The 26,426-nt window shown below is 42.0% G+C and overlaps 1 protein-coding gene across 11 annotated transcripts in view; it reads right to left on the bottom strand.

Moving 5' to 3' along the window:
- RYR3 (ryanodine receptor 3) overlaps positions 1-26,426 on the bottom strand; it is a 484,412-nt gene that overhangs the window by 200,439 nt on the left and 257,547 nt on the right. For 9 of the 11 annotated variants that reach the window (XM_023620680.2, XM_070239375.1, XM_070239401.1 and 6 more), the window contains exons 17-21: positions 25,763-25,896; positions 23,726-23,967; positions 13,064-13,256; positions 4,278-4,494; positions 386-490 (exon numbers count right to left, since the gene is read on the bottom strand). In XM_023620680.2, coding sequence (XP_023476448.2) covers positions 386-490; positions 4,278-4,494; positions 13,064-13,256; positions 23,726-23,967; positions 25,763-25,896 — 891 coding nt within the window. Of the gene's footprint in view, positions 1-385; positions 491-4,277; positions 4,495-13,063; positions 13,257-23,725; positions 23,968-25,762; positions 25,897-26,426 lie in introns of those variants that run through there. The other 2 variants (XM_070239403.1, XM_070239409.1) reach the window with 2 other exon arrangements.

The raw sequence follows: 26,426 nt of genomic DNA, 5'->3' as shown, positions 1-26,426 counted from the left end.
CTGATTCAAAACAGTGAATCAGCCTCCTTTCACCACCCTTGCCAAGGGGACAGCTTTTTCTGAAGGGAAAGGGAGATGGAACGGTTCTGTAGGAGGTACCCAAGAAGGACCACACTTGATATTCCCCCAATACAGGAAACCAGCATTTAGGAGTGAGGAGGGAGAGAGACTCCCGGGTCTGTCTGTGGGGAGCTGAGTTCCCAGCTCTCCTGACTGCGGCTAGACAAACCCTCAAGTAAGGCTGCTGCGGCACCTAGACCCCGGTCAGTCAGAAGGAGCGAGTACTGGCTCCTGAGGTTCCCTTTCTCATCTGAGTCTTTGAAGAACCTTCCAGGTAACAAGGCAATCCCACCCTCCACCCCAACCTGGCCACTGAAACACCCACCTTGCCAAAAGTCCAGCCCAGCTCTATTTTATTCATTCCCCAAAGCTCGTGGATGTTTTCAGCCAGTCTGTCTCGGATCTTCTCTAGGTGAGGTGGCAAAACAACCTAAAAGGAAAAGGAAAAAGTCAGAAGCAGAATTGCGAGAATCAATTGTATGGAAATCTACTCTAAAATCTATGTGGATCAGGTGCCCTCGTTGAATTCACTACATTTCACCCAGGAGAGGCTGTTTCCAGAGATCCCTTTCTCCTTTGGCTTCCTCTGGATCTGATCTCCCCTTTCTCTAGGCTCCTGCCTTGGGAGATCTCCCCTGCCCGTAGATGGTCACTCCTAAGTCAGTACATCTCCAGCCACGGTCTCTCTTCAAGTTCAGACCCACACTTCCAACTGTCTGCGGGATTTTTCCGCCAAAGTGAACTCAATATGTTAATTCAAAATTGAACTCATTATCCTTCCTTCAAATATTTTTTCTCTTCTTATTTTTCCTTCCCTTTTTTTGTTGAATGGCTCACTGCTTCAAGCCTAGAAGTCACCTAGTGTCTTCTCTTTCGGCATTACTCCCTGCCCCCCAGTCACATCTAACCAGTCACAAAATCTACCATGCTTATTTCCTAGGCATCTTTCCAAAGGGTCCCCTCCTCTATATCATTCAACCTCATTATATTCTCCCTGGACCATTGTAAGAGCCTCACAAGTGGTCTCCCTAACTCCCTCACCAACATATCCTCCACACTGTGGCCAGAGTGATGAGTCCACAACAGCAAAACCACATCAAAACACTCTCCTCCTGAGTGTCCCCAAGTGTTCCCTGAAACTCCTAAGACACAGCCTGGATGTATAACCAAGGATACAGTGCCCTTCTCCATATCTTTCATCGTGGTCCTCCCAAACACATCCTTTCCAAACGTCCTGAAATTCTCCCAAAAGGTTACACTGTTTCACAGTGCTGTGCCCTTGTATAAACAAGCTTTATCCTTCTTAATTCTCTCCAAGATACATGAAGTATGGACACACACACACCCCTCCATGCCACAAGACCAATGACAAAGACTCTCTCCCTGACCAAGCTCTAGACAGGTACCTCTGAGCCCTTTTCGATTAGGCTCCATCCTTGGGCCTTGGGTCCTCAAGACTCCAGTTTTAGCAAGAATCCTGCTACCTCAGTTGAGTGAGAATCCACCACCCTTGATATCTGATCACCCTCTGCATATGATCAGATTTCCTCACCCCCGCCACTCCCCAATCACATCAGCTCCCTGTGGCCCACCTTCAGCAAGAATGCACCACAACCCCCGCTGTTTCCTCTTAGTGATTTTCCATCACTGACACCCCAGGGCCGCCCAACCTGCTCCTTGGCTATAAATCCTCAGTTGTTCTATACTGGAGTTCCTTTTCTCCTGTTACAACAGCTCCTAAGCGAAATCTGTTTTTACTCCATTAACTGCTGTCCAGCTCTCGTTTTAATACAAACACCCTCAATATTTATCCTTCTGAATTTAGCTCAAATGTCACCACTTTTGGGAAGTCTTCCCCAATTTTCTTCAGGGAGAGTTTCTCTGTGATTTCCTTTGCTCACCTCTCTCCACAGAGGTCACAAACTGGGGCCCACACTGTTTTTCTTTTTTCCCTATTTTAATTTACTACTATAATAATAATTATTATTATTTTCATGTTTAGTAGTTAACAATTCCTAAGAAATGGGAGATTTCATATAAAAATCCAGATCTCTAGTTTCTTTTGACCGTTTGGAAGATGGTTAACACTGGACTCACACTTTTGCCTGGCACCTATCAGCTGGAGCTGGAAAGAGCCACCCACTTCAGACTCTGCACACTTGACCTGCTTCACTTCTGCGTCACCTTCTCGCCTTACAATCCTTGCTCTGTCATAGTGATTATTAGTGTTTCCACCACTTACAAAAATCTCTTGAGGAGGGAAGCTCATGGAGAAAATATTTTTTTTTAACAGAAAAAGTATATCAAGTCAGTGATGCATAAGGAGATCATAGAGAAAAGTAGCAATGAGATATTTAAAACACAGGTTATGATCACTATCTGCCTTTCAATTAAAGACATTCTTTTAAAAAACTAACTTTAATTATCAAAAAGTCAAAGTTAATAAATAGCATGATGTTTTGATAAGAAGCAAAATGGGGAAAATCATTAGCAAACAAATTACAGTGTATTTGGTTTTATGGGTTAACTAAGATCATCTGTTTAAAGTAAGTGTTCCTTAGGTGAGCATAACCTGGAAGGGGATTTGCATGTCAGACGAACCACATGCTTCAGTGAAGGGGCAAAATGCAGACAGAGGCTTTCACAGATAACCCCAAATCGTAATTTCAGTGACCTCAGTTGGTGACTACCGGGACAGAGTAACACTGGCTTGATACCTGCCTCCTGGGTGTCTGGGGGCTAGGCTTGAAGTCCCAAGGGAAGGCTGCTGGAAGCTGGGCTCCTTCCTCCCAGCACTCAGCCAGGGGCTAGAGCTCTTCAAGCACCGGGCACTGTCACTGTGTAACGACAAGGCTCCAGCTGGCAATACTTAGCCTGCAAACTGGTTAATGTTCCCCAGGGAGGATGGAGTTGACAGTGGGTGAGTATCTTACACTTAACTTCTCCTCTGACAATAATTTCACAGAATGATAGGTTCTAAAAAATTACAAGGTCTCAATCAAGATAACAGATTGTTCCTTTCCAACAAGAACTTCCCTATTATTTGATTTCCCAGGAACATTTCCCTAGTTTCAAGGTCCATATAAATTCAGCTTTGGGTCCAGACATCAAGGTTCTTCTGGCTTGTTGATTTATCTCCACTCTTGGATTTCCAAATGTCCAATTCTGCATGTTTAGAAACTCTCCTCACTCTTTAGTTAAACCCTTCTCTCCTCCCTCATCAAAACGTCTCCCTCTTTCCTTGAACACTTTTTGAGGCTGGCTTCTTACAGGAAGCCTTTCTGAGTAACATACATCTCTGATCATCCAGTAAGGAGGGGCATCGCAGAGAAGGAGGAATCACGCTCATATGCATGTTCTCTCCCTGCTAGGGCACTAGCAGCCTTGTGTCCACAGAGAAGCTAGCTTAGTTCTTTGGCCCTCAAGCTTCTTGTCTAGAAGACACAAGAACCAGATGATCCGATTCCTTGAATCATCTCTGGCTCACAAATTCCTCCCCAGTTTCCTATCGATATTCTCAACTCCATCTACTTTCAAGGTGCTGTTCTAGGCTCTGTGAGGCAGGCAGAGAAATGCTGCTGTTTCTAATCTATGGGGATTCACAATCATTAGCTACAGGAGGGAAGAAGCAGACTCTTGAACATGTACACGCAGCAGAATGTAACAGGGTCATACGAATGTTACAGCAAAATACATGCTAGAGACCTTCTACAGGCTGATAGAGCTATGTGCCTAGAACATATTCACCTAGCACCTCAAAGACAAGGCTCCTTTCCATTTATTTCCTCGAACATCTAGAACAGTGATTCGAACAGAACTGGTGTGTAGGAAATACTGAAAGCTGTTGCGTGCCCCTTGGCATAACTGTGTGAGCACGTCTCTCTCAAAATAGAGACCCTGGAAAGGGAAAACAATAATACATTTGCTCTTCAGCTTGGCTGTGAATTTCCAGAGAATACTGAAATATTTCTGCTCTGCCTCACGGAGCCTAGTTCAGTGCCTTGCATACAGTAAGTGCTCAACTTGTTCACTGGCTGAGAAATCCCTCAAAGCTCAATCTATGCATACAGTGAAAACATGAATAATAAGAGTTGTCACATTACACGACAGTTCTACAGACTGTACAACAAGAATGGTTCAAAGACAACACAGAAAGAAGGATTTAACCCTATTATTTCACCTTCGTGGATTGCCTTCTGTTGCCAGCTTGAACCTACCTGACTGGTGTCTATGGGGCATGGGATGAAAGAGGCTTGGGAGAGGAACTGGGTGGTACCCAGAAGATCTCTAACACCTTCAGCATCACGTTTATATTCTTTGACGGGCTCCAGTCTCATCTTTTCTTTTGGAAGTAGGGCTTCGTAGCAAGGGGCATAGCCAGTGGGAGGCAGGAACTTAAATTCTCCGTGACGTCCGCCCATCAGAAAACGTACTCTGTGTCACATGGAGAAACCAGGAAGAGAGAGGTTAAAAAAAGATCCAAGCTCAAATAAATGAAAGTTAAAGATTACTTCCCCCCATCCCCAAATTATTTTGTTGGGAAGTGACTGAATTCAGGTTCAGCACGGCAAACATCCTAAAGAATGCAACAAAGCAGTGGGGAGAGAACCAAGTGTCGATGCATGATCCTCAGCTGACCCACGTCAGCTAAGTTCTTAAAAATTAATTTATATGTTAATATCACTAGATTTTAAAAATCAAGTTTATCCTTACTCTAGTAGGCAAACCATTACTATAGATAATACTAGAGTATTGGAAAGAGTAACAGTGATGATGACATTATTCTCTGAAAAGATCCTATTGAAATTATAGCACGAGAACTTCAAGTCTGTTTACTTGAGGGAGATGACTCATACAACAATGAAAGAAAACATGATATAATTATCTGGGGAAAATAGGAAATTCTTATCTTAAGAGGAAGGCAAAAGATGAAGTAACACCAGAGTATCAGACAGTATGTACGCCAGGTGATACACTGCAGAGGCTGCAGTTCTCCAAAGCAGCCATAGGAGGGCAACTCTGAGGAAGCATCAGCAGGTGGCCACAGCCATAGGGGGCCAAATGGGCAGCAGGGGTTTCCTCACTAGGGTCCCAGTGCCATTCTCAGGGGCACCACCTCCCTGCTGGCATCCAGGCCTGACACCCTGGCCCACTCCAGCAGTGCCCACAGGGACCTCCCAAGGGAGAGGGAAGAACACTTGGGGGCTCACAGTAATGGCAGGTACTAATTACCAACACAGTGAAGGCTTTCAGTATTTTAATTCAGCATTCTGGATGAATTTCAGCCCCATCTATACGGGTTAGGTTAGGCTTAGGGTTAGACCCCAAAGCTCCCCCTGCAAGAAGGAGAAAGTGAAAGGGAACTATTTCAAAATGACACTTCCTATGCTTCTAGGTCTGTAGCCAGAAACACAGCTTTTGCAAGTCACCTGCAACCACATGAAATTGCTGAGGAAATATGACTGCAGCTTTAGGTAATTAAAACATGGCAAGACATGTAGCCCTGCAGGGTCAACAACAATTTCACACGGGAAAATCAATATACGCACACAGCATCTGCCCACAACCCTCCCTCCCTCCCTCCTTCCCTCCGTTTAACAACTATTTACTGAGCCCATACAACTTGCATGTTCTCTGCACTGGGGATTCAGCAATGAACAAAGATTGCAACATCCCTGGTGGCACAGAGTAGGCATCCAACTAGACAAAAAGGAGTAATTATTGATTGAGAGACATCTGATGAGGAAATAGAGGGAGACAGGAAATAACCCGGGGAATGGGGTGGCTCCCAGTCAAGGAAGGCCTCTCTGAGGAGGAGACATGTAAGTTAACTCTGAGGGATAAGGAGGAGCCAATAGGTTAAGAATCTGGATGAAGAGCATTCCAGGCAGAGGAACGATACATGCAAAGGCCCTGAGGTAGGGAAGAGCTTGGGTGGAAGGAAGTGTGGGTGAGAACACAGAGAGCTGAGGGGCAGGAGATGAAGCAGGGTCTGTGAGCCATGGTAAATAGTTGGGACTTTCTTCCAGGTGGGAAGTTTATGAGGGACTTTAAGGAGAAATACAAGATTCTTCTAGCTGCTCTCATAGACAGGTCTGGGGACCAATTAGCAGGCACTTGGAGGCACCTGATGCCAATCTAGTCACAGCGAGAGATGGGGGGGCGGTTGGGCCAAGGTGATGACAACGAAGATGGAAAGAAGCAGTCAGATCCCAGTTTTATTTTGGGATTAGGATTGTTAGAAATTGGTGATAAAGTTGGCATGTGTGTATAGAGGGGGATGAGGTATATGGAGGGAGGGTTATGACCTAGCAGAGCTCTCACGGCAATACTCTCTCCTAGGCCTCACTTCCTTTAACTGGAATATTCTGGTAGGGCAGCCTTGCAAGAAGGTCTTAGTGTTGGCTGAGTAATTTTCACTGTGGAAATAGCCTGATTATGAAACTGGAAAATAAAAATCTCTCCAAGTGAGAGATATTAAGGTTTTTTTCCTTCCCAATACAAAGTCTTTATCCAAACAGCATTTTATAAAATGCTGTTTCAAAATTAATTATAGAAATCATCTGAAACCTCCCACTTTCCCATTTTAAAGTACTAACCAACAATGAGATAGAATTAGAACCACAATTGCCCCTTGTGAATGTGCCTACATTAACTGTTACGTAACAGGGCATGATCCATGTATTAAGAATATGAACAATGACATTAAAACAAAATTGAGTCATTAGCCTGCAATGTTACTAATTTAGTGAAACTTCAGGACATAATGACTAAATCATGAAATTATTTGTTGAGAACTTCCAAACCAGTACAACAGACTGTGTTACTGACATGTTGAAATTATGGGATAAAACTAGAGTTTTTTTGAGCAAAGAATGAGTGTGGGAAGTTTTCTGCCTCTCTCTCCTCATTGAGCATCCTTCCTGTGAGAAGCCAATGCCCGGGAGCTTGTACGTCAAGTCTATTCTTTGTTACTTACAGTGTACGGATGCCAAGAATAAGTAAATGATCTCCTACGAGGACTTCTGGATGGATTTAACTATTCATGAGCTGTCTTGCCAGTTCTGTTGAGTTTTAAAATTTCTCTTACATTTTAAAATCTGCTATCGTCTTCTGGATAAATAACAAATCAAGAAAGGTGGAGTTCCATGTAGCACAGAAGGAGAACAATGCTTTCTGTTTTTATACTCACTTATGAAAAGAGAATGATTATTTGGTTATAAATCTTAATCTTATCTCCTCTACTGGCCACAAAAACTGTAAAATAAAAAATTAACATAGCCAGAAATCAGTGTTTACTGCTTACTGAAGCATTTGTCTTCAATGCCATTATGCTGAGCTTCAGTGGGTAGAAGGAATGGTCCTGGGTTGCTTCCAGAGCCCTGCCAGACAGGAGCCCTTCTACCCAGCAGGTGGGGTTGCCAGGCACATCCACCATCTGTGGCTCTTCCTCACTGCCCATGAAGAGCTGCCCAGAGTCTGTGGGAAGGGCTCCAACAAACTGCCACCAATACTGATGGTCCTCCTCACTGGCTCTGGGAGATCAGATTGACCAGGTCAATGGACATAACTAGGGATAAAACATAGGTCTCAAGGGAACAATCGAAAAAAGAAGAAAGAAAATACTTGAAATCCACTTTAATTATTTCAGGCTATTAAAGTGGGCTTCCCTCTGTCTCAGGGTTTTAGCTGAGGTCCCAAAGGCAGATAACTCAGAAGACGCCAATATTTTCCACATCCTGAAGTGAGGTGCTAGATCAACTATGAGGATCCACCAAAAAATTGTGAAACTGGTTCTAACAGCTTTAGTTCAACAAACACTTCCACACTGATAAGGTCAAGAATTCATTTGGAGAGAACTGTCAGGGAGAAAGGGATGAGTTCTCTCCTGTCTGAAGTCAAATGATGAGGGCTTTAAGGAACTATAGAGCTCAGAAGCTTGCAAGTGTACCCTGGAGTTTCGTGAGGAACACATTGCCATGAGGATACAGCAGAGAGAGAAGAGAGAGCGAGCCTCATGGGAAAAAGCTGTCCTTCTCTTCAGGGTGGGGCCTGGACTGTGCTCCTTGAAGCCTAGATGAAGATTCCACAAATGAGCCAGCTGTCAGCCATCTTGAAAGGAATTATGGCCAGAAAGGCAAATGACTGAGCAGAGATGAAAAACGCAGGGGCTGAGGGAGGCAGGAAGCCTGTGCAGGGGGCGGAGGAATATGGACGGAGGGTTGGGGTCGGCCAGAAGGCAGCAGCCAGCACAGGTGGTAAAGCTTGTGTCAAAGGAACTGCAGTCAGAAGCTCCCAGCCTGAGGCTCTCCAAGAAAACTAGAAAAGGGGCCCAGAAGAGAAAGAGGCACAAGTGGGCAACTGCTACACAAAAGTGGGTGCCACATGACAGCCGTGCCAACTTCCTATGACGTGTCCTTCCCCCAGTCACCTCCCCTCTGGGCTCAACTTAAGAGGGGTTTGAGACTGGAGCTGGCCAACTGGGGAGAAGCCCAGCCAATGGGGACAAGAGGGCGACCTCAAACTGCAGGCCAGAGTAGGGGAGGGCTCAAACAACAACTGGATACAAACCTGGAGTTGTTATAGCAAACAGACGGAACTTTTAAATTACTGACAAGATTGTTCTTGTTTTTGAAAGGAGTAATGAAATCTACAGGATCCACCTAAGAACTTATCCAGGGCCAGAAATCCAGAGCTTGGATTTGAAGGGGTAGAAGGAGAAACAACAAAGTTACACCTACCTAGTCTACTTCTTTCAAGAAATCTGTTATCTGGCACTTAATGTTTACCTTTTAAATCTTTTTCCTCATCATAAACGAGAAATTTCCAATTAGAATGTAAATCTCTCTTCTCTAGGGGTATTCTCCCCTGTTCTTTGGGTTCCACTGAATCTTCCAGCATTACAAAAAATGTTAAGTTTAAAATAAAAAGATAATTTTAGAATTGAGTTCATTAAAATTAGTTTTTCTTTATCCTTTGATTTCTCTCTACATTAATGGATTTAAAAAATCAATTTCATTAATCAATTTCATCTCTTCCACTAAAGCACTTGTATCATCTTCTGGGGTTCTTCCTATAACTCAGACATTCCATCAGCTCTCAAAGTAGGTTTTTTTTCTTCCTAAAGTGATTACAGTAAGCAACTGTGTCTTTAGATTTCTCCACTGCAGAGATGAGAAATAGCTTCAGTAACAGCCGCTTGGGAGTAGTGAAGTCTGGGATGTGTAGAAGAATTTTTTATTTAGTTGACTACTTTTGAAAACAAAGCAAATTGTGTTGACAAATCCCCACTAGCATTTTCAATTTCATCTTTTGATATTTCTGCATTTTCCTTGCCAATTCGTAGGAGAGATGAGAACACCTCTTGCAAATTCCCAGATTTGAAAGACTGACCCATGAATAAAAAATACAGTAAAAATCAAGACAAAGCTTTACTGTGCTCAGAAAGCATGACTAGGTTTCCTTACTCATAGCTTACTAGCACATATGTGAAGTCACTTTCATTTTACTTACTAGATGTCTCATTACCCTTATCTGCTATTGAATCCTCCCACAGAGTTGGCATAGCATTCCAAAGAAAAAACGGATACAGCCTGTGGTTAACAGGAGAAGGAATTAGCAAGCTTTTGCTGACCTGAATTCACCTCGTAAGTCATATTCATAACTGCATCTTTAGTCCGTATCACTAAGATGGGAGAACAATTTGAATTATGTACGTTCCCACATTCATATTTCTTTCTGGCCAGTGTTTGATGAAAGCCCAGGGCAATCCAGCCAGTGCTCATCATGTTCTTCTCAAAAGTATATTTATCTCAGCAATTATTTCCACAGCATTGACCACAGCAAGCTGGAAATAGCTAAGCTGTTGGTTACCTGAATTTTAGCCAAGTCTGGTGGACACCAACAGAAAACAAACAGCAACCGCAAATACCAACTATCTTAGGGGATTGTTGTCTTTATAAATTAGAAAGGACTGGTAAAAGAGTTATGTAAGGTAATTAAATAGATCTATGGGGAGTTCAACTATAGCTATAAAATGAATTCTATTACAGTGACTAATTCATCAATTTTCTACAAAACAAAAAGTAGCACCCAAATGCCACTATATACTACAGCTTCTAGGTAATGTCCTCCATGTGGTTCATGCCATGATGCCATTTTGCAGGGTAAGACTACCTTTTATTAAGAACTTCCTGGCATCTGAGTAACTCAGCCTTTTGGGTGGGCTCCAAGGTACACACACTTTATCCTTGCTTCCATCCTATAATAAATAGGGTTGTTACATTGAAGTCCTGCTATACTAATTGTATTGTCCATACACAAACCACACTGAGGAGAAAACTAAGGAGTCACATTCCTAATAGAAAAGAAACTACATATTGATTTGTGGATTTTAGTAATTACTCACGCTGCGTTTGACTTCACTGTGGGTTAATCTCCTTGAAAAGGATTTTGCTCTTCAGTGACTGCTAGCAGGGACATCCTAATCAGGTATTATTAACAATATAGTTTGTAATTATAAAAATAATTGTAGGGTCACAAAATCAAGACTATGGCTTTAGTAAAGACCATTAAATAGGAGGAAATGGGGCTGTAAAAAAGAAATTTAACTTAGAAGCCCCACAGAAGTTAAAGATATGAGAAAATTTCTGAATGCTTCTACGATGGGAGAAGAATCTTTCTCTCCATGGGCATAACCTTGCACCTTGCTGGGAGAGGCACTATAAAACCGGGCAAGTATTCTACTGCATTGGATGAAAACAATACTTTCTTTTCAATTTTATTATTAAGCACATTTATTTTCAATAAGATACTTTAATTAACTTGAGTTAATATCCTGGTTTCTCTTTCTAGCTTTCTGCACAATGGAATTACAGTAGAACAGAGAGGAACTGCCAGGTTTCAGCACTAAATCATACTTCCCCAGTTGATGTAAGAGTAAGTACTGGTGTATCGATCCTATTTGCTCATAAGTGAAAATAAACCAACTGGCTGCTCTCCAACAAGGACCAGCACTGACCCTAACCAAAGACATCAGGTGATGGACTGGACACACTTCAGGAAAAGTACTTCCTAAGCACGCAGGCAACTGTGATTCCATCTCTCCTCAGACCATATCATATTCTGAGAACCAAAGACCAGAGCATGTCAGAGGTGATACTTTCCTGATAGAAAGGAGGCTTCAGAGACATCAAGTCCCCTGGCCCCACTCTTCAGCATACCACTTGTTCAGCTGCTATAAACAAGAAGCTCTCCATATTTAAGGTGTTAACTTTTCAAGTCAACACATCTGGACTCTTCCATTTCTGAAATTCTCTTAGCAGTTATGCCTTATAAATGGGTGGGACATCTCATTTTTCCTGTGTTAGAACTTTGCTTCTCTTTCTCCTGTGCTTTGAGAAAGCTGCATGATCTGCCGACCTAGACACAAGATACTAGAAACATCTTCTACGTGTGTGTATCCTTCAGTCGCCTATTTCTTCACCCGCTGGCTGTAGGTCTTTGCCAAGAGAAGATTTCTGGTCTTTGCCAACAGAAAAAAAAAAAAAAAATTCAAGCACTCAAAAATCCTCTCTCATTTCTCTGAGGGAGATTGGACAGATGAGTTAATGATTAAAAGTCATTATGCCTCATGCAAGATTGGATGTACCGTTCTCTAAACAAAAATATTGGGTCGAAACAATACATAAGAACACTAAGCATATAAAATCCTTATCTGCATCGGTAATCAAATAAATAGAAATTTAAAACTTGAAGACACAATTTTCTCAAATTTGCAAAGATTAAAAATAACCAATAACAGTAAAAGTTAATGAGGATCCAATCAATTGAATATTCATATATATTGCCTTAAATGATACTACAGGCCCAAATTCTTTATCTGAAATATTCGGAGATGCGTCTCAGACGTTAGAATTCACCAGATTTTAAAAAAGAAAAAGGGTACATGTATATGTATATATTAAATAGAATAGAGTATGTATGAAACCTCCAGCCAGGAGAGGGGCTGTACCCCATAATTAAATACATTAATATTCCTGCAGTTAAACATGGAAATATTCACAAGAAGAGAATAAACCAAAGACTAAAATCAGCCTCGTTTCTGTTGATGACCATTCTTGCTACAAAACGAGTTCAGGTCAGATTATGCTGTGAAGTGAGTTATGAACAAATTTATGGTTTTCAGAGCTTTTTAGATTTTGGAATTGTTGATAATGAATTCTGCAATATTCATACCATCTTCCTGAAAATCTATTTGGCCATGTGATCATAAGTTTAGACTTTAAAAGGTTCATACCTTTTGACCTACTTTTAGGAGGAACTAACAGAAATGCAGACAGAGTTATGCTCAAGGATGTTCATAATAATTTTATTTATAACAATAAAAGTGGAATCAGCATGAAAGTCTAAAAACAAAGTAACAGCTACATTATGGGACAGCCAAATAAAAGGATATTATATGGCCATAAAAATTGTTTTAAGGAAGATACTTAATGACTCAGAAAAAGGCTCATTATTTATTGTTGAATGAAAAATGATCAAGACATAAAACTTCATATTCATTGTGATGCCAATTAAAAAACATGCATATATTTGTAGAATAAAAGACTTGAAGAAAATACACCAAAATACGAATAGAGGTTACAGCTACATGTTGGGATTGTGGGTGATATTTACTGTCTTATTTATAACTGTATCTTTACACTTCTTATAATGAGCATGGCATACTTCTTATATTATTAAAGTAGCTTTCTTCATAAGATGATTCATCTTACTGCTTCTTTGAGGACATTCTCTAATGCCTGGCAGGAGGCATGTGTTCAACAAGCATATATGGAACGAATGACTCGGGGTTGCTCCTCCCCTTTCACCTTCACTTTCTTAGGGGAGTTTGGCTCATGGTGCTGAAGCTCAGAAAGAGACTACCTTGCTCCCCAGCTCACAGGAGCAGTGCGGAGATGGGGTAACAGCTACTCTCCACGAAATCCCAGCCATAACTTACTTGACACCTGCTGAAAAGCTCACCACAGGGAAGAAGAGCCCATCTGTGTTGAAGTTTTCAAACATCCCCTGCACAGGCTGCCCGTTGATGCGGAAAGAGATGCTGGGCACTCCCAGGTCGAGGCAGCAGCTCACCACGTCATCCGATTTCAGGAGGTGCTGGTTGATGGAGGCCACAGCTCTGGGTATCCGGCCTGGTGAGCAAAGAACAGGAAGTAGGCATGTGGGACTCTGGAGCAAACGCTCACAGGCTACCAGTGGGAGGTGGGGAGGTATGATGGCACACAGGGGTCCGGATACGCCGCTGCACTGGAAATGCAACTTTGCTTTCCCCGCGTGAGATAAGCAATGAGAAATGATTTCCCGGCTGGTGAGCGGGCAGCCTGAGACAAGACGAGTCTCAGAGGAAACTCAAGCTGCCAGAAATGACAACAAGAACTCAACCAGCTCAACGTGTGCTCAGATTCTGGCTTGGTGTCTTAAATAGTGGACAAACTGCCCTTTCTGGGTGTGGGTCCCAGAGTGAGGTGTGTACGCATGTGTGTTTGTTCATAGGTGCCCAAGAACTTGTTCTCTTTTACTTCCTCTAAACCATGTTCTGGCAAGCTTATCTACTGTAAGCTTAATAATTAGTTTCTGGAGTTACAAAAACAAAAATAATTATAATAATAGCATTTATTGTGGGTTATAATATGTCAGGCACTGTTCTAATCACTCTACATGGAATAACTCATTCAAAACTCACAACCACCCCATGACATTATTATTTTGACAGATGAGGAAACTTGAGTCCCTAAGGGTAAGTGACTTGCCCAAGGTCACACAGTTAGTAAATGACAGAACCAGGACTCAAGCCCAGAGACTCTCGCTCTAGAAACACCCCTTTACTGCCTCTTAAGTAGTATACAGGACATAATCATTCGTTTCACCAAAATCATAGGAACAATAATGGTACCTTACATACAACTCTTGATAGCCTCTTTGTGGGCATCACTGTACCCATTTTACCAATGTAGAAGCTGATCTTCTAGTAAAATCACAGGTCCAGGTTCATATAGTAGGTCAAGACTTGAGATTTGAACTCAGCCCTCTGTGACTCGAAGACTCCTCCCCACCCCAACTCCCATTCCCTCTTATTACAGAGCAATTGGAAGCACAGACATCTTGTTTAAATGTGGACTGTAGGACCCTTCTGAATCCTTTTGGAGCCTCGAAAGCCCTCACAGAGGTAGAGGTACGGCCACTTTGGCATCAGATGCAGGGGCATCAAAGTAAAGAAAGTCAGGGCCATCTGCCAGGAAACTGGGCAGCATGGTTTGCTGGTTTGTTTTAAAGAATTTCATTACTTCAGATAGGCAGGGAAACACACGGTCAGTTATACCCTGTATTGGTGACTTTCATTGTTGCGTATCTCTTTCACAGGTAATCTGTCACTTCCTGACCTTAGTGAGAAACTCACCTCTCAGTCTTTCTATGTCACAACATGCCATTCTGAAGGTTCTAAAAGCAAATTATCATAACCACTCCCCCATCACCCTACCAGGTTTACAGTTATACTAGGAAGAGAGCAGTAAAGGGGCAGAAGTTAGGTATTAAAATGGGTCTTCAGGAAAAAAACTTATAAAATATATCTTGTTTCTTGATTACAGAAGCATAATGAAAAAGCATGTTCATTATAAATGTTCATCGTATATCTATAAACAAGGAAAAAATGTAACAATAAAAAATGCTTCTACTCTTTCGTATGTGTGTGTGTTTCATATATGTGTGTATACACACACACACACACACACACACATATATATATACACACACATACACTTTTCATCCAAACTGGGATATTGTAGATTGATAACTTGTTTTTTCTACTTATCATATTACATTTTATTTTATAGAGAAACAGTCATTAAAAACTGGATTTTAATGGCTTCATAATATGCCATGAAAAGGTAATTTAAAAGAAATTACCTTTTAAAAAAGTTAATAAAAGGTAATTTAAAAAAAATCTCCTGGGGCTGGCCCCGAGGCCGAGTGGTTAAGTTTGCATGCTCTGCTTGGGCAGCCCAGGGTTTACTGGTTTGGATCCTGGGTGTGGACCTACACACCAGTCATCAAGCCATGCTGTGGTAGCGTCCCACATAGAAGAACTAGAATGACTTACAACTATATGCTGGGGTGTTGGGGAGAGAAAAGAAAGTTATAAAAAATTTTTCTTTTGATGGGTATGTGAGTTGTTTATAAATCGTATACATATATCTACAAAATGTAATATTTCTCTCTTTTTTTGGGGGGGGGAAGATTAGCCCTGAGCTAACTACTGCCAGTCCTCCTCCTTTTGCTGAGGAAGCCCAGCCCTGAGCCAACATCTGTGCCCATCCTCCTCTACTTAAAAAATGTAAGATTTCTAATCTCAACTTAGAACTATTTAGTTTTCATTATTTAATGTTCTCAGTGGTTCTTCCTATTCTAGTAACAGATTCTAAAATAAGTGGTGGATTTTCAAAGAGTGAAACTATAACACTTCCCTTAATAAAAAAAAATATATGTATTAGGTACCTCCTGATTATTTTGGGCAATTGACAAAACTGTATTGTATTCCCCCTACCTTTCCACAAAATGAGAAGGCTCTATATTGTGCCAAATATTGTGCTTGAGACTGGGGATCTAACACAGAAGACCCCGTTCCTGCCATTTAGAAGGCCATAGTGTGGTGGGAAATAAACATTCAAACAAAGAATTACAATTCATTATAAGTGTTGGACTGAAGGAGATGCCTTCTTGAGGTAGATGATGTCAAGTGGGCCCGGGCACATGGGACAAGCTGACTTGAAGATTGAGAGGCTGTAGAAAGATGAGAAAGAAAAGACATTCCAGACAAAGGACTAGCTTATGCAAAAGGAGAGCATGACATATTTGCAGAATGGCTAGAGTTTGGTGAGGCTGGAACGTGCAGCTGAGGCACCCTGAGATTGATGGGGGCTTGATGAGGAGTTGTGGTGGGGGAATAAAGCTGGATCAGAACATAGAAACTGGACCACCTGCACCGCAATAGTGAAACAACACGTAATATACCTGGTGCATATTGGAAAATTAGCCTGGCACGGCCTCAGGCTCTGTTTTTGTAACTTTATACCTTGTTTCATGACAGAGAATGAGGAACTTACAGTCAATATTATTTAAAACAAATCTAAACCAAGCTTGAAGTGTGTGCAGGTTTGACACCTTTCCAATATCTCTATCTGAGGAGATTAAACACTCTTAGCTCCTTTTACAGAATTTAGATATCCCAGGTGCCAGCGTCTTTTCTTCCTGATCACATTCAAGTCTGTTATGAAAGGAATCTACAACAGTAAAACTCAGCAAACCTTACTATGATTGTCTCATTCTTAAGATTTCTTATTTTCCCATTAAAAACCAATCTTTCCTGCTTCAATTGTTTCTTTTTCAATTAGTTTAACTTTTGGAAAATATCACCGTAGTCATTTGAACAAATCCCAAGAGATTTCTGCGAATTTGGGAAAACCAGGCCCTAATTGGAAATGCTAGTTTGGACAACTGAAATGCTAAGAATCTAAATTCTTACTGGATAAAAATACAAATTAGAAAGATCTTTATCTTTATGAGACTCGTATCAAGAAGGACAAAACTGACAGTGTTGAATTCTGACTCCCAGACCCTCTGTTCCCACCATCTCAGAGGTCACTGTTGGCTTCTATGCCAGTCTGAGCCTCGGCAGGTTAAGATAAAGAACAGCTCTCCTGAGGGATGCTCTTCATCAATAGCAAAACTTTGATGCCATCATAGGCCGAGTTCTGAGCTGTATTTAGCCAGGACAAGCAATTATGTCCTTGTGGTGAATGACACTGCCTTTTGCCTTCCTTATTCTAGGAGACTGGACGCCAAATAGAAGTTGCTGTGGGAACACTTGCTAAGATCATCTATAGGCAAATTGAAATCATAGTCTGAGCCTATTTTTTTATTTTTTATTTTTTTTATTTTTATTTTTTTTATTAATGTTATGATAGATTACAACCTTGTGAGATTTCAGTTGTACATTATTGTTAGTCATGTTGTGGGTACACCACTTCCCCCTTTGTGCCCTCCCCCCAACCCCCCTTTTCCCTGGTAACCACCGATCAGATCTCCTTGTCAATATATTAACTTCCACCTATGAGTGGAGTCATACAGAGTTCGTCTTTCTCTGACTGGCTTATTTCACTTAACATAATACCCTCGAGGTCCATCCACGTTGCTGCGAATGGGCCAATTTTGTCTTTTTTTATGGCTGAGTAGTATTCCATTGTGTATATATACCATATCCTCTTTATCCAATCATCAGTTTCTGGGCATGTAGGCTGGTTCCACGTCTTGGCTATTGTAAATAATGCTGCGATGAACATAGGGGTGCAAGGGACTCTTGGGATTTCTGATTTCAGGTTCTTAGGATAGATACCCAGTAATGGGATGGCTGGGTCATAGGGTATTTCTATTTTTAACTTTTTGAGAAATCTCCATACTGTTTTCCATAGTGGCTGTACCAGTTTGCATTCCCACCAACAGTGTATGAGGGTTCCTTTTTCTCCACAACCTCTCCTACATTTTTCACTTTTGGTTTTGGATATTTTTGCCAATCTAATGGGTGTAAGGTGATATCTTAGTGTAGTTTTGATTTGCATTTCCCTGATGATTAGTGATGATGAACATCTTTTCATGTGTCTATTGGCCATACTTATGTCTTGTTTGGTGAGATGTCTGTTCATGTCCTCTGCCCATTTTTTGATCGGGTTGTTTATTTCTTTGTTGTTAAGCTGTGTGAGTTCTTTGTATATTATGGAGATTAATCCTTGTCGGATAAGTAGTTTGTAAATATTTTTTTCCCAATTAGTGGGCTGTTTTGTTGTTTCAATCCTGTTTTCCCTTGCCTTGAAGAAACTCTTTAGTCTGATGAAGTCCCATTTGTTTATTCTTTCTATTGTTTCCCTCAACTGAGGAGTTATAGTGTCCGAAAAGATTCTTTTGAAACTGATGTCAAAGAGTGTACTGCCTATATTCTCTTCCAGAAGACTTATTGTTTCAGGCCTAATCTTTAGGTCTTTGATCCATTTTGAGTTTATTTTGGTGTGTGGTGAAAAAGAATGGTCAATTTTCAATCTTTTGCATGTGGCTGTCCAGTTTTCCCAGCACCATTTGTTGAAGAGACTTTCTTTTCTCCATTGTAGGCCCTCTGAGTCTGAGCCTATTTTTAAAGCATATACAGTAGAGAATACAGAGTTGGGACCAATATTATCTAGAAACTAAAGGGAGACTGTTTATCCTGGATGGAAGAATGTGCTTAGCAAGTACTTAGAGCAATGTAACGGGAAACCTATTTGAATAAAAGAGTCCATTTCATATAATATTCATGTTGTAAAAGGCCATTTGGTAAGGTATAGATAGTTTTAATGTGAGTAGTTTGAAGATTTTGAAACTAGAAAACAATGGAATTGTGAGATTGCTTTTGTATACTCTGTTTTATAAATCCATTCCCATCTAGAGGGAGCAGTCTGTATAGTTGTGAGGGCTTTCAAGGTTCTAAATGACTCAGAAGGGTCCTGGACCCACATTTTAAAAAGATACTTAAGGGGCCAGCCCAGTGGTGTAGTGGTTAAGTTCATGCACTCTGCTTCAGTGGCCCGGGTTCACGGGTTCAGATCCTGGGCATGGACCTACACACCACTCATCAAGCCATGCTGTGACGTCCTACATACAAAATAGGGGAAGACTGGCACAGATATTGGCTCAGGGAAATCTTCCTCAAGCCAAAAAAAAAAAAAGAAGAAGACACAAGTCCTTCCAATTGCTCTATGATGAGGTGGCTTGGGGGTGAGGGTGGGAAGTGGTTCTGGAGTCTGAGGGATGAGTTCAAATCCCAAGTCTTTATCTGCTACATGAACCTGGACCTGTGATTTTATTAGAAAATCAGCTTTTACATCCATAAAATGGGTATAGTAATGCTCACAATGATGCTGTCAAGGATCGTTTGTAAGGTACCATTATTATTCCCATGATTTTGATAAAACGAATGACCGATGTCCTGTATACCACACAAAAGGCAGTAAAGAAGTGTTTCTAGAACCAGATTCCCTGGGCTTGAGTCCCGGCTCTGTCACTAACTGTGTGACCTTGCACAAGTCACCTACCTTTGTGGACTCAAGTCTCCTCATCTGTCAAATGAAAGTAATAATGTCATGGGGTGGTTGTGAGTTTTGAATGAATTATTCCACGTAGAGTGACTAGAAGAGTGCCTGACACATTGTAACCCACAATAGATGCTATTATTATTAGCTTTGCTTTTGTAGCCCCAGAAACTCTAATTACTAGGCTAACAGTAGATAATATTCCTACAATGTTCTGGCAAGCTTATATCTTTTGTAATATTAGGAAAAAATAACAATATGGAGAATTGTAACACTGAGGGCTGAGTCTAGAAAGTGATTTAAAAAATCACTATACTGAGTTATTGAAATCAATAAATCCCTTTATTGAAAGATAATGCTTAAAAACAGTCTCTTTCAAATATGTTTAATGTATTTGACCCTTTCAGAACAACCAACAGAAATGTGACGCTATAGAAAGACAAAGCAAATTTGTTTCAGGGAGTTGTTCTAAATCGCCTCAGCTGCTTTTCAAGATATTAGGAACTGAGGAACCCTAGAGCTCGCCCACTGAGACAAGCTGGGAAGTCCCACGGCCTCTGCTGGTCTGAAGAAACCTCCCCTGAATTAGAGGCTCAGGCCCACCCAAAGGTCCCAGGAAGCTCGGAAAGGCCATGCCAAACCTAGCATTTTAAGATAAAGGAAAAAGCCACTTTATCAGATGCCGCACATTTTCAAATTAACCCAAGGATATTCTACTGCGGGATTTAGCCTCTTCTGATGAGTAATGTAGGCAACTGGAAACAGGATGCTCAGCGTTTCCATCACCCCAGGCTCTGCGGAGTTTGGCATTATAACATAAACACAAATACTTAGGCATTTGGAAAGAGCGAGGATCCAAATACGTAAAAATGCTGTTGTTCTACAGCTCCTTGGAGCCTCTCCTGATGGCACTGGGGTTGGAGAGGTCTGAGTCACAGTGGGGTGTGCTATGATAGACGAATCAATATTCTGGGACTCATCTCAGTACAGACTCAGGTAAAGACCCTCTCACACAAATTTGACTGCAGAGCTAAATGATCTTGATGAGTCAGAGGTCATAATAAATCAGGAAACACAAGTTTATTCCATTCATTCACTTCCTGTATCTTTTATTCTCGGGAAAGTGAGTTGCCCTGCTTATTCTAATTTTGCAAGACAAACAGTTGTTAAAAGGGAAAAGCACGTGTGATTTCCTCTTGTGAAACTGCTCCCCAGCCAGTAACATACTATAGGCTGCTCTGAGCCAAATTCACCTCCAAATGCTGTTCTGAAAGGTTACATGGAGGCTATGTCAGGAGGGGGACGATGGGGCATATTTCTATAGCTGACGCTTGAAAGTGACTTCATAGTTCTCAGTGGCTAAAAAGACCTATTAAGGCTGTCCTCTCCCTACACGGAGGAAAAGCTCATTCATACTCCCAGGATGTCACTTTGACACTTCCTTTCCCATTCAGCATGGAACCTGGGATCTTCATCCCCTTAAGATGAGGCTACACTCATGGTCTCCAGTGAGGTACCCAGAACTCTGGACTTGGTCTTACAGTGGACTTCACAGACAATGAGGGGAGGGAAATCATATTTACTGGGTATCTAGTGTGCACCAAGAACTTCAGGTCCCTTATCTCATTTGAATTTCATAAGAGCCTTATATCATCTTCATCTTATCTGAGGAAAACTAGTCTCTGAGATGTTACATAATCTGCCCAATGTCAAAAAACCAGTAGGTGGAGAAGCTGGGATTCACACTCAGGCATAACTCCAGACTTTTTCCATCGACAGAGCATTAGGGGCACTGCAAGTCTTTCCAAGGACTGCAACATACACTGTGCACTGAAGACCAGTTCAAAGCAGTGGCTTAATTTATGTACATATATAAGTTTAAAGTTAATGGACCTGGGCATTTACATCTCAAGCAAAAGGAGAAAAATTGTCAGGACCAGTTTCACATCTCTCTCCCTAGTCACTCTCCATTCCCTCCTATAGTAGGTAAGTCGGAGTGACATTGTTCCATTTTTATTTCTTCATCAGACAATTACCTTTCATCAGAGAGTCTGAAATTCATTGCTGTCCTGGTGGGAGTCATTAACAGAGACCTTATTTCTTCAGTTGAAGCACATGCTGACACATTTACCTGCAGTACTTTCTATAAGATACATGTTCCCTGTGTGCTGGTTGGAGAATTCAGAATGATGCCCAGGTCCAAGAAAGCTTTGTGTTTTAGTGAGCATGAAAGGTTTAAATCTCGTAGATATCCATTTCTCCTAATCTCATCAGATGCTGAAGACTGAGGGGTCAAGTACCCTGAATGCACCTACATGGCATTATATTACTAAGCATGGGTAATCTTCAGAAAGTCACAGTCAGCTTTTGAAAAGCTGAGTCCCAAGCCCCCTTCCCCTATCTCCAATCACAGGAGCCATTGCTAGTGACCGGCGTGGGCTCGGCACATCCAGCTTCCCGGTCTTCAGAGAAGACAGGGCAAAAGGGATGAGGAGAGCACTGTACATACCTGTGCACTGTATGCTCCTGGAAAGACAGTCAATTAGACAGACATACAGGTCCTGAAATGCATCGACGGTAGGCCTTATCTGGACACACAATGAATGGGTTCTCTGCCTCCTGACTCATTGATGTATTCATTTCTCAAATTTTACAAACACATACACTAAGAGTCCCATGTAGTGCTGCACAGTCTGGAAAACACGGAGTAAACTCTTCCCTTCGAGAATGGTTAGTTCTCTTTGCAACAAGGGTCCAATTTGCTTCATCCAAGGGTATAGGTGTACTTCCTATTTCCTTAACCAATCCCCACACAGACTTCTCTTCAGGTGTAGCCTGGGATCCACAGAATACTCTTGGGTTATGGTGACACGATGGCGGGAGATGAGCAGCAATCAGCAGGCAGTGGGGTAATGATTTTTCACAAGTCAATGCTGTTCATTCCCTCACAGATTCAACTCTACCAAACTCAGGGGCTGTAGATATGTGTGAGCATAATGATTCTTTCTTCCCAAATCATATCCCAGAGATAGCTTTCTGAGATACTTATACATCTGATGATAACCTAAGTTTAAGGCTACTACTGTATAGTCACAGAGCCAGTGTCCCATGATGGGACTCTGAGAACCAAGAAGGAAAGATTCACTACCACCCCCGATGAAGACAGAACTAGGGAAGGTTAAGTGGTAAGCTGGGAGGATAAGAGAACAGAAGACATGACTCTCACTCACTCAAACCCATCATCCTGCCATTTTGCATCTGCTTTTGTCTGTACTATGCTGCCCCTGGGACACAAAAAAAATGGACAAAGACTTACTCTTTCTTCCTATAAATGATCCAAGATAAAGAAGTATATAAATAAGTTTACACCATTCCCAAAAATTTAAAAATGTTTACACTGAATGTAAAACAGTACAAAAAATTTTAAGAAATATTGGCCAATTGAAAATAAAGACCAACTGTAAGAAGCATGTCATCAGGACCCGAACTAACGGTTTTGGACTGAAGGTTAAGGGACGATGGACAATGGGATGGGTTTCGTAGCTCCCAGTTACAAAAGAAAATAGACAGGTTTGTCTCATAGAGATGAACTTTTCCGTCATACTAGATTTAAGGAAGAATGTGTGTCGTGGTTCCTTATGTAAGAGGCATGCAGCACAGCGCTTACATAAGGAATTTCTGTAAGGGACACAATGTCTCCAAATACAGTTTTGCAAAAGATACAAAGAAGACATGTTGTGGACAACAGACAGGAGAGGTAGAGTTTTGTTCTGGGTGAAAGCCTGTGAGTTAGCCTTGCATTTTCACCTAGGCAGAAGCCAACCCATTCTTCCACAGGCACAGGCCATGGGTATGCTTGGGCAAAATATCAATGTTTATCTAACACAAAAGAAGCTTTGGATTCTCTTTAAGAGATCAGCATCTATTATGTGGCAGGTATATAGATCCAGACATTTTATAAAATGTACTATGAAGCCACATGCTGCATTGACAAGATGACGGACTTGTAGTTAGACCTGGATTCTTCTGAGTGGGACTGTGAATAAACCACTTAAACGTCTTTGTGCCTCCTTCCACATCTGTAACATGAGGTTAATATTATCTACCTTAAAGGGTTATCACATGGATAAAAGAGGGGAAAAATGTACAAAAGATACGTACTCACTTCTCAATACATAAATGCTGAGTCTCCTTTTCCTTCCCTTGTTTGACAGTCCTATGCAATTAGGATTGTACAGATACAGACACTGAGCTTGAGAAGGTTAAGTGATGCATACTGGATCATGCAGCTGGAAGTGCCCGAGTCACAGTTTCAAAGCAGGAAGTCTCATTTCAGATCTGATGTCCTTCTCACCTAAACCATCTAATTAGTTGAGACTCTTGAGTCTATATCATTTCAATGTAAAGTGACCATTCTAGCTTGAAGAATTTGAGCCTCAATCATCCCCAGTGAGCGATAAGGAGCCAAGCTTTGGCAAGGTACTCACCAGACCAAAGGTGAAGCCCATCAAAGCCATAGGAGTACAGGTCATCGCCAACACCATTGCCGCCCCATCCTTCTCCACCTCCGGGGTATGGAGCATAGCCTGAGGAAGAGGCCCAGCCAACCCGTAGGTGTGTGGGCTCTGCTGTTAGGAAGGGGTCCACCTGGTCGATAATTAGCTCGAAGTACCACTTTTTATACTGCGCTGAGCCCTCAGCGACTCCCAGGAAGATGTTTGGTCGAATACTGAAATTAAACATGAGACATGTGGCATCTATAGACTCTACAGGAGGGAGAAAGCAAGTTGAACCAGACCATAGTAAGCTCTGGCCCAATTAAACCAACAGCAAGAACAATTTTGTGTTTTTCATATTTTTCTAAAGTAGAAAAGGCTTCGAGCCTCCAACACTTGATCAAATTCTTAGTAGGAGGCATTAGGACATCAATTCCATTACAAAATATAAAGGATGTCTTTTAAAATATTCCATTCGAGGCAACTAGCATTTATTGAGTGCCAATCATGGGTAAAGATGCTGAAAATATCACACAGAGTTGCACGATTACAAACCCTTGCTTCTCTCTGTAAGTGAAATAAATGACTTACTCAAGTTCTATCTTCTGGCAAATTGGTTTAAGCACCCCAACTTTCATAACAGTCATTTAGTCATCTAAGCATTATTAATCATAATGGCCTCTTGAAAGCATTAAGAAGTCACTATTAGACATAAGCCAGACAGAGAAAGACAAATGCTGCATGGTATCACTTACATGTGGAATCTAAAAAAAAAAAAAAGTTGAACTCATAGAAATGGAGAGTGGAAAAGTGGTTGCCAGAGCCTGGGGAGAGGGATGGGGGAAATGGGGAGAGGTTGGTAAAAGGGCACAAACTTCCACTTATAAAATTAACAAGGTCTGAGAATCTAATTTATAACATAGTGACTACAGTGATAACACTGTATTGTATCTGAAATTTGCAAAGAGAGTAGAACTAAATGTTTTCACCAAAAACAAAGGAAAAAAAAGGTAAATATGTGAGGTGATGGATGTGTTAACTCGATGGGGGAAATCCCCTCACAAAGTATACATATATCAAATCATCACATTGTATGCCTTAAATATCTTACAATTCTATTTGTCAAATATACCCCAATAAAGCTGAACAAAATGAAATTCAACCTAGATGACAGAAAAAGGGGAGAGGAAGAGCTCACTACCGGGCAACCTTGTCAAGGGCTAGAGGTTTTCATGAATCCAGCAAAATGGTTAAAAGCTTGAACAAACTTCTAGGAGTTTTTCTGGCTAGAATCCTCTTCTTAGAGGTCTACTGTTTTGGGCTGGGGCTGGGTCCCATTTTGGGTGGACAGGGATAAACCAGCCTGGCACCAAGAAGAAAGGAAGTCTGCGTGGATGGCTCAGGTCTGTGGGCTGCTCTACACTTCAGAGGGGAAGTTCTTTTCTCACACTGTAGATTAGGGAGCCGGCCTAGGTGGAGCAGTGCTGAAGAACCCCAGGCCTGCCGGGTCCAGGCTCAGTCAGTTCACATGACTCACATGTGGTTGCACGTATGGACCAGCAGGATGGGGTTCTGTATGCACCTGCGCTCTTCATCCAGGCCTTCACAGATAGCCATGGGTTAAGTGGCTGTGTGCAGGAAGATACAAGAAACCACAGTATCAACCAACATGGGGCATCTATTCTATAAGGGATTTTCAGAACAAAATGTTGGGATGTCAAAATAAAAATGAATATGTTACAGAGAAGGTACAAGATCTGCATTAATGTTTAAGGTAAAAGATAGTAGACCACTTCAGGGCAATTTTTCAGCTTTCAGATGGAATATATACTCCCCCCTTGGCCACTTCAAGGGAAAAGGTTGAGAAACTCTGCTAAAGGGTTGGAGCATGAGGCCCTCAAAAAGTATGTTTGCCTGGTCTTGTCCTATGTGCCCCCATTGTCATGGAAATGATGGGTGGGTAGCTTTGGAGTTTAGATCAGTTCTCCAGACAGGAAGGGCATTTTGGAATGACAGGGGTGGGCTTACCTTGTCACATCGTTAATCAGCCGTGTCTGCAAGAGCAGGTTTCTCCGGGGCAGCAAGTTGTCACAGATCAGGTTCTGGTTGGCTCTCACTGCGACCCCATTGCAGAGACAGAGGGAGCACAGCACATCCAGAACCTGCAGCAGGACACACCCGCCAAACCTTAGGATCACCAGGAGGGCATGGTGGGCAGGACCTGATTGCCACGACACATGAAGGAAGTGGGCCTCGTGAAGGGTGGGGGAGATGACAGGTGTGAGGTCCTGTTCAGAGTCAAAGAAGCCGCATCCCCCTTACCAAGCGTGAATGAGTGATGCCTCTGAGCCTGCTGCTTCTTGGGGAAACGACGCTGGGCTCTTTTATAGCCCCTCTGCCCTAGTCCTGTGCCCCTTCCCTCCAAACTACGCACACCACCTGTGGGCATCATTCTGTTAAAGTGGGTAAGAGTCTGAGCTCTGAAGACAAACTGTCTAGGTTAATATCCTAGCCAGGCCAGAACCAGGGTGAGGTCCTGCCACAAAACCCAGGCAGAACTTCCTCCCGGAGTCATGCACGAGCAGTGGGGAGGACTGGAAGGCCCTCCATCGGCCTCAAGCTGAAGCCCGTGCTCCCACCTGGCCTTGACAGCCTCTGCACCAGGATCAACAGGCTCTCACACAGCTCCAGT

The sequence above is a fragment of the Equus caballus genome, chromosome 1, assembly GCF_041296265.1.
Source record: "Equus caballus isolate H_3958 breed thoroughbred chromosome 1, TB-T2T, whole genome shotgun sequence".
Taxonomy (NCBI): domain Eukaryota; kingdom Metazoa; phylum Chordata; class Mammalia; order Perissodactyla; family Equidae; genus Equus; species Equus caballus.
Note: the sequence above shows the minus strand (reverse complement) of the source record. Positions and strands in the feature narration are given on the sequence as shown.